At 43.5% G+C, this 11,782-nt stretch overlaps 3 protein-coding genes across 3 annotated transcripts; 2 read left to right on the top strand and 1 right to left on the bottom strand.

The window, feature by feature from the left end:
• The first annotated feature begins 4,366 nt into the window (after positions 1-4,366).
• Positions 4,367-7,754, top strand: LOC105071769 (histone H2A type 2-B). The gene is made up of 2 exons (XM_045519220.2): positions 4,367-5,968; positions 6,112-7,754. Exon 2 carries the CDS (start codon positions 7,328-7,330, stop codon positions 7,718-7,720), a length of 393 nt encoding a protein of 130 aa, XP_045375176.1. The 5' UTR covers positions 4,367-5,968; positions 6,112-7,327; the 3' UTR covers positions 7,721-7,754.
• Positions 7,755-7,831: 77 nt separating this feature from the next.
• LOC105071770 (histone H2A type 2-C) lies at positions 7,832-8,471 on the bottom strand. Its single transcript, XM_010958522.3, has one exon. It carries the CDS (start codon positions 8,269-8,271, stop codon positions 7,882-7,884), a length of 390 nt encoding a protein of 129 aa, XP_010956824.1. The 5' UTR covers positions 8,272-8,471; the 3' UTR covers positions 7,832-7,881.
• An 85-nt stretch (positions 8,472-8,556) lies between these two features.
• Positions 8,557-10,989, top strand: H2BC21 (H2B clustered histone 21). The gene has a single exon (XM_010958524.3). The coding sequence runs from the start codon at positions 8,600-8,602 to the stop codon at positions 8,978-8,980; it is 381 nt and encodes a 126-aa protein (XP_010956826.1). The 5' UTR covers positions 8,557-8,599; the 3' UTR covers positions 8,981-10,989.
• Positions 10,990-11,782: the final 793 nt, after the last annotated feature.

Raw genomic sequence — 11,782 nt, 5'->3', positions numbered from 1 at the left:
TGGGGAAGTGGACGATTAGGTGTCCGGTACTGTTTTGGACTTAAATCTGAAGTATCTTTATGATATTCAAGAAGAGATGTCAAGTTGGATATATGGCTCTATGTATGTGTGAATTGTATTTTTAACTTTTTCTTAAGTGTTTTCAGAGTTACAGAAATTGCAAAAATAGTACAAATAATTCTTGTCTATCCCTCACCCTGATACCCAGATTATCCATATATTAACATTTTATTGTACTTGCTTTATTTCTATGTATCAATCTTCACATATATAATTTTTTTCCCTGAACTGTTTGAGAGTAAGTTTCAGAGATAAAGTCCATTTACCTCTAACTATCTGTGATGGTTATTTTATGTGTCAACTTGACTAGGCCACGGGATGCTCAGATATTTGGTCAAACATTATCCTGGGGTTTCTGTGAGTGTGTTTTGGTTAAGATTAACATTTACATTGGTAGACTGAGTAAAGCTGGTTGCCCTCCCTGGTTGTGGCCCGTTTCATCCAATTAGTTGAAGGCCTGAAGAGAATAAAAAGGTTAACCCTCCCTGAGAGAGAGAGAAAGTTCTTTCCTGTCTGATTGCCTTTGAACTGAGACATTGGCTTTTTTACTGCCTTCAAACTCAACTGAAACACTGGCTCTTCCTGGGTCCCCAGCCTTCTAGCCTTTGGCTGGGACTACAGCATTGGTTCTGTTGGTTCTCAGGCCTTCAGGCTTGGACTGCAACTACACCATCAGCGCTCCTAGGTTTCCAGCTTGCTGACTCACCCTGCAGATCTCGGGATTTGTCAGCTTCCATTATCATGTGAGTCAATTCCTTATAATAAATCTCTCTCTCTCTTGCTCTGTCTCACTTTCTCTCTCTCACTTGCTCTTTCTCTCTCCATATACATCCTATTCTGTTTCTTTGAAGAACTCTAATATATATTTACTAATGTATATTTACTAAAGAAAAGACATTTTCTCACATAACCAACAGTATAATTGTCAAACTCTGAAAATGAACATTGATACAGTATTATAATCTACAGATCTCACTCAAAATTTGCCCACTGTCCCACTCATGTCCTCTATAAACAATGAAAAAAAAAATTCTGGGCCAGGAGCCAATCTAGGGGCACATGCTGTGTTCGGCTGTTACGCCTCTGTAGTCTCCATTAGTCTGGAATAGTTCCTTGGTCTTTGTCTTCCATGACTTTGACATTTTTGAGGAGTACAGACTGTGTATTTTGTTGAATATCCCTCAGTTTGGGTTTGTCTAGTGTTTCCCTCTGATTCAGATTTAGGATATGCATTTTTGGCAGGAATACTGCAGAAGTGATATTGAGTCCTCACTGAACCATATGGGGGCATATAATTTGATTTGTCCTTTTGCTAGTGATAATTCTGATCAGTTGATCCAGGTGGTATCTCTCAGGTTTCTCCACTGTAAAATTATTCTTTTTCCATTTGTAGTTGTAGGAGATACTTCGAGTCTTCTTTATATTCTATTTCTCATTAAGCTTTTGTCTACTAATTTTTGCATTTGAGAAGTGTATCTGAAGAGTTATTGAAGGTGAAATGAAGTCATGGGTGGGGGGTTAGGTGGGGAAGTGGGTGAGGGGAGTAAAATTACCATGGGGAAGATACATGGTGAGAAAAGAATCGGATTTTCTATTAGAAGAGCACTCTGGCTAGTGTGTGAAGAATCTGTTAGTGGAATGGGAAGAGTGGAAGCAGAGAGAAGAGTAGAAAAGGCTTTGGCAATAGTCTGGTGAAAGATAATCTGAGTGGAGGCAGGAGATGGGCTGGAGAGAAGCCAATTGACCAGAAAGCTATTAAAGAGATGGCATCTACAGGATCTGTAATTTGCTAATCCAGTAACTGGGGTGGGGTGGGGGGACTGGTGGGAGGCTGTGGTCAGAGAAGGCCTTGCTGTGGAGGGGACATATAAACAGCGATGTGAATGACTAGTGGGAACTAATCATGTGAAAAGAGAGATCTGGCCGGAGGGAATGTATTCACTACATTCTAGATGTGTTATGTCAAGCTCATTGTTGGCATACTTGTGGGTGTTCAGTAAAATGTGTTGGATGGATAAGTGAACTCATACATGTATAGGAAGGGCTGACATCATTATTATTCCCGTTGCAAAAACAAATGAAAGCTTTGTAAGTTTCAGGCTCCATAGGGCAAGTTTAGTGTCTTTGTTTCTGATAAAAACATAATCATAGTATCTGCTATTTAGTGAAGGTGTGTCATGGACAGATTAAGACTTTTAGAGGTTTTAAGCACTGAGAGATTATGGTGGTGGCTGCCTCATGTGTAATTAAACAAAACAAAAAAACAGTAAACACTAATCTGTAACATGACGATTAAGATGCCCAGCAAAGTATTCATTCTTTTCCCCATAATGATTAATTACTTCAGTATTTGTTCATTAAAAAAATTAATTTGTGCTTATTGACATATAATTTCCACATAAGAAATGTACAAATCTTAAGTATACAGCTTAATTTTACATACAAATACACCCATATCAAGATACAGAAATTTCTAGCACCTTGGAAGGCTCCCAGGGAAGTCAGTACTACCCTGACACTGGTAATCATTACTGTACCCTTGAGCACCATAGATTAGTTTTGCCTGATTTTGAACTTCTTATAAATAGAACACATGAATTCATTTGTGTTTGTCTCTTCCTCAACATCGTGAGATTTATCCATGTGTGTGGCAGTAATTTGTGCATTTTCCTTGTTGTGTAGTATTATAGTATATGAATATACTACATTCTTGTACATGCGTTTTGTTGGATGTAAACACTTATTTCTGTTTGGTGTATATCCAGGAGTGGAATTGCTAGGTCATAGGATAAACACAATGTTTATTTCTGAAATGACAAACTCATTCAAAGAATTTTTGAGATGACACAGCTTTATTGGTGCCAAGTCTATTGTAAATGTTTGAGATTTATGAACTCTTTTAATTCAGTGTGACAAGTCCATGAAGTAGCTACTGTTATTACTCTTGGTTTACGATGAGGAAGTAGAGACCCTAAGAGGTTAGGTAAGTTGCCCATGGTCACAGATGGTAAACAAACCCAGAGAATTTGGGCTCTTAACCACTGTTAAGCTGTTCTGCTTCCTAATCCAGCATTGGGGCATCTCAGGTTCCAGGTTCCATACTAGGTTCTTTACATTTATTCTCATGACTCTATTATGGTAGGGTATATTATTTTTATTTAATTAATTAGCTTCTATCATATCTTCCATCACTCTGGTTACTACAGTCTACTGTTTATAGTTGGCATTTGGTGAGTGGTTTGTTGACTAAAGAGAAACATTTTAGAAAAGAAGACACTAATTCTCTAAGAGTATAGTTTCACTTACTCATGCCAGAACATGTCATTACCCTATTAAGAGACAGGTAGAAGAAATCAAGGACTCCTGATTCAAAGGTGAAGAAGATATGGTCTCTCCCTTGAGGTGGTCACAGAAATGAATTGAGACCAAGGTCAAAACACAGGACAGATCGGTTAACTTCTGACACCAGGATGTGAACAAAGAGATGTGGTGCATTGAGGCTGTGTGTGTGTGGGAGTAGGGAGGGCCTCATGAAAGAGGAGGTGATATCTGGGTGGAAACTGGAAGGATGAGGATTTTGCAGGTCAAGAGGAGGCTGAAGCATCCTAGACAGAGGCAACTGTATGTGCAATGGCAGGGAGCTATAGAAAGGCCTTGCTCATCTCATGAATGGTGTGCAGCTCAGTATGGAGAGGACTGGGGATGGAGTTGGGGAGAGGCAGAAGAAAAAGGGAAGGGGGAAGAGTATGACTGGAACAGTAGAATGGATGTAGAATGCAAACTAAATGTTTGTTTCACTAGATTGCCTGGAAAGGAACTCAGTTACCTTTGGTTAAAAATCCCAGAGGTGTTAAGGAAGAAAAGCTGCAGCCCGTTTGTCTGCGATGGTATACTACTTTTCCAAATGGCCTGCTCTATTTTATTTTTTAATAGCTCTGGTAGGAATGCTGGAAAAGGAGCTCTGGGGAGCAATAGATAGTAATTGAGCCTGTAATTTGTAGGATATTGGCCTATCTGGACTTATCTAATAAGGTTTTACAGCTGGATAGACTCTTAAGTATTAAGTCAGATTTTGTCTCCTAGTCTCTCCTTCTCTGTAACAGAGGGAGAAAGCAAGACTCGGCAAGTTAAGTGACTTCATGAAGCCCATAATGTAGTTAGTGGGACAGTGTGCACAAAGTGATCACGAACAGTCTTTGAGGCAGGCAGCCCTTGGTTCTAATCCTGTCTTTGTAAGTAGTGGTGTGACCTTCAGCAAGTGCTTTAACTCCAAAACCTCAGTTTCCTTATCTGTGAAACAATTACAGATGGCCTTCTGTATCCGTGGGTTTCACATCCGAGGATTCAACCAACCGTGGATAGAAAATATTCAGAAAAATGATTCCAGAAAGTTCCAAAAAGCAAAGCTTGAATTTGCCCTGCACTGGCAACTATTTATATAGTATTTACATTGTATTTAGAACTATTTACATTGTATTAGGTATTGTAAGTTATCTAGAGACGATTTAAAGTATCTGAGAGGATGTGGGTAGGTTATATGCAAATACTATACCATTTTCTATAAGGGACTTGAACATCTTCAGATTATGGTATCCACTGTGGGTCCTGGAACCAGTCTCTGTTGGTACTGAGGGACAACTATGTGTCTTCTTCATCGATAGCCCCTAGCATAGGGCTTACCACATAACAAGTGTTCAGTATAATCTCTTTTCCCTTCACCCTTCCTAACAGAATAGGGTCACTGTTATAGACGTAAAAAAAGACATCAGAGGTCAAAAAGAGTGGGAGGTCAGCTGGCCCTTTAAGCAGGTCCTCGAAGAGTACTAGGGTTGTCACAGGTTCCCCACAATCTGTATTTTGTTCTATGCCCAGTAGGACTGAAAAGTTGACACTATCAGAACTTCCAGAGCCAACTGGGAAGAGACAGTAACAAAATACACAAGAAATTTATGAATAGCTCAGAATGCAAATTGACTTAACTTTTAGTGATAGATGTACCTTCCCATACTAGCTCTCCCATCTCATACTTTTTAACCTTGAAACAGAAATGGAAAGTTAATTGAACACAGAACCTGAGGTAGAGTTGGATAATCTTAAATATTTCACCCAGGCTATGAGAACAATCTGACCCTTTCACAACCAAGAAAACTTCTTTTAACAGTCCAAACCTTTGTGTGTAGCACATACTCTTAGTGATAGAGAAACAGCACAGTCTGTAATTGCCCCACTTAGACACTACATAGACTATGCCTATTAACATGTGCATCTTCTGAGATGTTAGTCAGTTGGGTTAGAATCATCTTCAGTTACATCCTATTATTGAGGAAACACTTCACTATTTTTGATTAATTCAGTATTTCACAAATCAGCTCCTGCATTCTCATCGGGGTAACTTCTAGAAAGAGCTGATACTGCTTCAACTTCCAGGCATTTCAGCACAGACCCCTCTGTATTAGTCTCTGTTAATAATCAGAAAGAGAGCATCAGGCACTACACAACAGCACAAGCTGCTCCACCACGAAAAATCCACAAAGGAAAATCCCCAAACTGTATCTGGCTTCTCCGTGCGCAGGCTTGGGTATTTATACCCAAGGGTAGGAGCTGATTGGTGGGTTCGTATGCAAATAGGGGATACTGAAAGTGACAAATGAGGGATGCTGAAAGTGAGAAGGGCGTGTCCAAAAGAAGGGCATGTAGGATGAACGCTCCCGCCAGTAGTTCTCACTCAGGTCCGGGGAGGATTTTACACAGGCAGAAGGTAGATGTTGTTGCTTGTTGTCAGCTCGGGCTTGTCCTGAAATGGCGCCGGATTGCCGAAATGAAGTTGGTCGTGTCTATCGGTCTCAATCATACGTATATCCACTGCCTGACGGGTAGCATGTACTCAATAAACGTCCGTTCAACAAAGGTGAGGATAAGAGAGGAACACCAGGAAAGTACTCAAAGAATAGAATTTAAGTCTGTTCTTTTCTCTATACTCAGGAAAGGGTGAAAATGGTGTGGGGATGTAGAACTCTCAGGGATGGGAAGCTAAGGAGATTTTACTTTCAGGAAAGATCTATGGAAGGTAGGCGGAGGATTATTACTCAAAGGGGTCTGCAGGGGCTGCTGAAGTCTGAGCGAGCGATGATTGCAGACAAGAGGATCGTGGAGGAAACGTGAAGATATGTTAAGAAGGTAATATTGGATATGCTGTTGAGACGCAGGGAAAAGTAGATTTCTGGCTTAGGTATCTGGAAGATTGTTGGTGCAATTCAGGGTAAGAGAGTAAAGAAAGGGTAGGGGTTGTTTGGATGAGTTCGCGGTTGGTTTGGTCGAGTTGTTGGGACAAGCAGGTTGAAGTATCCAGTAAGTAGATGGGTATAAGGGTCTGAGCTGGAATGAATCTGGATGTTAGTTGAAAGCATGGATGTGGGTAAGGCTTTCGGAAAAGTGAACAATGGAGGAATGTGGGGGAGGGGCCAGTAGGGAGGCACAGCCCAGGTGGACACGCGGATTTAGGGACAGGCAGAGGAATAGGAGAATGAGGAAAGACGGAGGGCGACATTTTGAAAGCCAAGTTTCAAGGCAGTATCGGACGCCTCCTGGAGGTCAAAAGGAGAATGACAAGTCTAATCTAGCCCTGGGTCCAACTAGACCCCGAAGAGCGGAGGCGGGTGGGGATGGGGCAAAGCCACACCGCGGGCAACAACTACGTTGAAAGCCTATGGCCTTAGTACTATACTCTTTAATGGAGTTTGGCTTTGAGGTAGACAGAAAGGGAAAGACTTGGAGGGTAATTTATGGCTCAAGGGGATAATCATTTTCAGAATCCGGTACCCTTGACTGGTAGTAACTCGTCTGCTGGAGGCTCTCCGCAGTCCTTTTGGGCCCTTCTTGGGATTTCCCTCGCTGTAAGCTGGTGGGTGGGTGGGTGGGGAACCTACCACCCTAAACTGGAAAAAAAAATTACCAATTAAAAAAAACAACAGAACAGCGTTTCGTTTGAAAACCTCTTTAAAAATCCTGGCATGCAAATAAGGGGCTTTAATGTGGCTCCCAGCGATTGGTAGGCACTTAAAAAATCCGTCATTTCCTCGTAGTGTAAGATGCAAACGAAGAGTCTGCTTTCAGCTTTCCTATTGGTTGTTTGATCGGGCTCCGCTTTTAGCCAATCAAACGACTTCCCTTCACCCCTCCCGGTAGCTCTTATAAATCACATCAAACTCATTATCCTTTTCATATCCTTCTCCTTGAAAAACCAGCTGTAACTGCATATTTACCCGTAATGTCAGGACGCGGAAAGCAGGGGGGCAAAGCTCGCGCCAAGGCCAAGTCGCGCTCATCCCGCGCTGGCCTTCAGTTCCCGGTGGGGAGAGTGCACCGCCTGCTGCGCAAAGGCAACTATGCCGAGCGGGTGGGGGCCGGCGCGCCTGTGTACCTGGCGGCCGTGCTCGAGTACCTGACCGCAGAAATTCTGGAGCTGGCGGGCAACGCAGCTCGAGACAACAAGAAGACGCGCATCATTCCTCGCCATTTGCAGCTAGCCGTAAGAAATGACGAAGAGCTCAACAAGTTACTTGGAGGTGTCACTATTGCCCAGGGCGGCGTCCTGCCCAATATCCAGGCAGTCTTGTTGCCCAAGAAAACGGAGAGTCACAAACCTGGCAAGAATAAGTAACTAGGGAGCTTGACACCACCCCTACTCACCCCAAAGGCTCTTTTAAGAGCCACTAAAGTATCAAGTAAAGGGCTGATCACGAAATAGCGCATTAGCTCTTTTTTTGAGAACTTGGGTGGCTCTAAAAAGAGCCTTTGGTCTTTGGTCTACTTTGTTAGGACTTATTTGCTTTTGGCTTTGTGGCTTTCAGTTTTCTTTGGTAACAAAACGGCCTGAATGTTGGGCAGAACGCCACCCTGGGCGATGGTGACTTTACCCAACAGCTTGTTCAGCTCCTCGTCATTGCGGATGGCCAGCTGTAGGTGACGAGGAATGATGCGCGTCTTCTTGTTGTCTCGCGCCGCGTTACCCGCCAGTTCCAGGATTTCCGCCGTCAGGTACTCCAGAACTGCCGCCATGTAGACTGGGGCGCCGGCCCCCACCCGCTCCGCGTAATTGCCTTTGCGCAGCAGGCGGTGCACTCGCCCCACCGGGAACTGCAAGCCCGCACGAGAGGAGCGGGACTTGGCCTTAGCGCGAGCCTTGCCTCCTTGTTTTCCACGACCTGACATGATTTTAAAACAAGGCTAAAAATCCCTAAAGCAGAGACTTTCGCAACAAACAGGGTTGAAAGAGCAGCAATTGGAGAGCCTTTATAAGCTTTCCTAGGGGTGGGGTCAGGAACGAGGTTTTCATTGGTCCTAAATTGTCTCCAGAAACAGCCAATAAGGTCAGGAGTCGGTGTTGTTACGTAGCTATTACTGATAACGCAAGGTCTCTACAAGGCCCAATAGAAACGAAAGACTTTTGGAGCCTTAATTTGCATACGATGGTTATAAAAGGATCATGCCCGCCCATTCTCACACATCTTTTCTCTGCTAACCCGCCGTGTTTTCTACAATGCCGGAGCCGGCAAAATCCGCCCCCGCGCCCAAGAAGGGCTCGAAGAAAGCCGTCACTAAAGCCCAGAAGAAGGACGGCAAGAAGCGCAAGCGCAGTCGCAAGGAGAGCTACTCCATCTACGTGTACAAGGTGCTGAAGCAGGTGCACCCAGACACTGGTATCTCGTCCAAGGCCATGGGCATCATGAACTCGTTCGTCAACGACATCTTCGAGCGCATCGCGGGCGAAGCGTCCCGCCTGGCGCACTACAACAAGCGCTCGACCATCACGTCCCGGGAGATCCAGACGGCCGTGCGCCTGCTGCTGCCCGGCGAGCTGGCCAAGCACGCCGTGTCCGAGGGTACCAAGGCCGTCACCAAGTACACCAGCTCCAAGTGAGCCCCTGCCAGGACGTGGCGCTCGCATGAGTCGCCGGGCCGCTTGCCTCCAAAGGCTCTTTTCAGAGCCACCCACCTAATCAGAAAAGAGCTTTGTTCACTTGTTTTCCCTCTCAATTCTTTCTCACAAAGTAAGTTACTCTAGTTGGCTAAAGGTCACGGAAGATGTATACGTAGCTTTTTAATCCCATCTGACGAGGTTTCTGGAGCGTGACTGGCTTTGCTTTTTAATCTAGGGCGCGTCTTAACCCCTCACTGTGCTGCTTAGCTTTCCTATGAGTCAGTTCTAAATTAGGATATCAAGACTGCTTGTCCCCACCCTCCGCTCCCGGACTTCTTGTCCTGGTGGCTCTGTTCGGTATGTTTCATCGGCGTTCTAAAACGAAGTGAGTGATTTCAACGAGGAAGGACCCCAAGACACAACTAAGCCCGGGTCCTGAGAACACTGCGTCACTGTCCTGAGGAATTGTCCGTAGTTCGACAGCTGCTTGGGTGCCGGATCACCAGTTCTACCCTGCGATGTGGCCTTCTGTGGATACCAGCCGTTCGGAGTACTTCGGGTGGAGCCCGCGCTGCATGGTTTCATCTTTCCCGTGATTGGACGACATGAATATTCAAAATCACGCGCGGCTCCAGAATGGATAGATTGTGGTTTCCGCCGCTCACTTTGGCGCTTTGAAGTCCCTATTATTTCTCGGTTTGTGGATCGTTTTTTGCATTTAATTCTTTTCTTGGAACGCTCCGGCCTCGGGTCACTGCAAGGCACTAGTCATTTTAGTCTGGGTTTAAAAATCCTCTGAGATCCTTTCAAGTCATCCACTCAGGAATTTGCGCCTCTCGTTCCTGCCTGTCCTGGCCCCTCACTGTGTTTTGTCTTCCTCCTGGCGGGTGTCAGAAATTGTCTTGTTCTTTTATTTTCTTTATCGTCTTTCTTCTCAAGTCCTTAACAGAAACTGCTGGTCTGGTTTTCCAATGTATCGTCAGCGCCAACCAGTACTTGGCACACAATGGACACTTGAATTAATTCGTTGAATTTATTTTCCTGTCCCACCCCTTTCTTAATGGATGGGTGAGGTATACTTTAGATGTATGTGAAGACACGATGAAAATGGAAATGTTTTTGGAGCTCCTTCCCAAGTCTGTCCGTGGTCACCTCACCTCAGGTCAATAGCTCGGAGGAGGCCTGTTTTTTGGTTTTTGTTTTTTGGTTTTTTTTTTGTTTGTGTTTTTTTGGTTTGTTTTTATTTTGTTTTGTTTTTTGCGCCAAAAAGGAAGGGGATGGCAATTTGAAGTCCTCCCTTTATGCTTCTCACTTTGGCCTAATCTCTCGGATTTTCATTAAATTCAGAACGTTGGTCACTGGAAAGATCCTTTTCCTTTCTCCTTTTCTGACGCCCCTTCCCCATCCTGATACCTTGTTCCCCCACCTAGATGAGCTTTAATTTACACTCACCATATCTCACTTGCAGGGTGGAGGGTAAACTCAGTGGTAGAGTGCATGCACTAGGTCTTGGGTTCAACCCCCAGTATCCCCATTAAAAAATTAAGCAAATATAGATAACCTAATTACTCCCCCTCCACCAAAAAAACAAAACAAAACGAAAAAACAACGCTATCTCAGGAGACCCTGTAAGGTAAACTAGGTTAGTATCTCTTTAAAAACAAGATTGCAAGAAGTAAAGTTATTGGTCCACTGGTCGTGCAGGTAACATTGTTCACCTTTGTATCCTCAAATGTGAGGACAATTGCATTTTAGTTTTATTTCATGTAATTACAGAATGTTGAATCTTTCTGTCCAAGCCTTGATTTTGCTAATAAAGACACTGACAATCTAATCAGTTATTCAGTTCTGCTTTTGGTTAAGAGGTCCTGGAGTTGATTGCAGGGGTTTCATGAATCCAAATGGACTCCAGACATTATCAGAGACTGAATAAATCTGTTTCCTACATGTGTGTTTTCAAATGTGTGTAGATGCTATTATTATTAATAAAGTTATCAGTTAATTTAAAAGTTTGGCTGGATTCTTCTGCAATATATTTTCTAAGTTAAATGAGTGGATACAACCACTACTGGATCTGTGGAAAAGCTGGGTGCCTCTGATTTGGAGGATGAATATTTATAAACCATTGGTGAAATGTACTTCTACCTCAGAGGTGTAATGGGGCTGAAATAGTCTGTTATCGTCATACTGTCAATGCTTAGAATTGAAAAATACACGACCACCAAAAAACCAAAAAAACCCAAACAAACAAAATGATCTCCAACAAGAAGCATTATAAACAAGTTAGAAGAAATAAAGTCCTTCAGAAAGTTTAGCTAACACTTGCAGAGTACCTAGAACCCAATGAAGTAGTCACTATTATCTCCCATTTTACAGATGAGGCAACTAAGACACAGAGAGGCTTCTCAGAAACTCTCCAGAGAATAAACTCTTAATTTAGAGCTAAAGGGACTTAAGAAAGTAAGATTCCTCTTCTCTCCCAAAACCTGGGCTTTAGGGGGAAAGATCTATACCTTAAAATTAAAATAAATACCCCCTGTTTTATTCTCAGGATGCACCCTGGATGTAAGTCTACGGTGGTGGTGGTGGCTGAAAGCCTTGAGGGAGGGGTTGGGGGTGCTCTCATTCTCCATCCCAGAGGATGTAGCTCCACTCCGTTTAGTTTGTCCTAGAGTCGTAAGGTTCCCCAGTGGAAATACCTTTACAAATGTGAGAGACTTCTGGTTATGGGTTGTGGGCTCCTCCTGGGCATGATGTTTGCTAGGAAGTAAGTTACAGAGTGAGGAAGGAAGAAGTGTTAGA

Source organism: Camelus bactrianus, chromosome 21, assembly GCF_048773025.1.
Source record: "Camelus bactrianus isolate YW-2024 breed Bactrian camel chromosome 21, ASM4877302v1, whole genome shotgun sequence".
NCBI classification, from domain to species: Eukaryota; Metazoa; Chordata; class Mammalia; order Artiodactyla; family Camelidae; genus Camelus; species Camelus bactrianus.
This window is presented reverse-complemented; position numbering and strand designations above follow the sequence as displayed.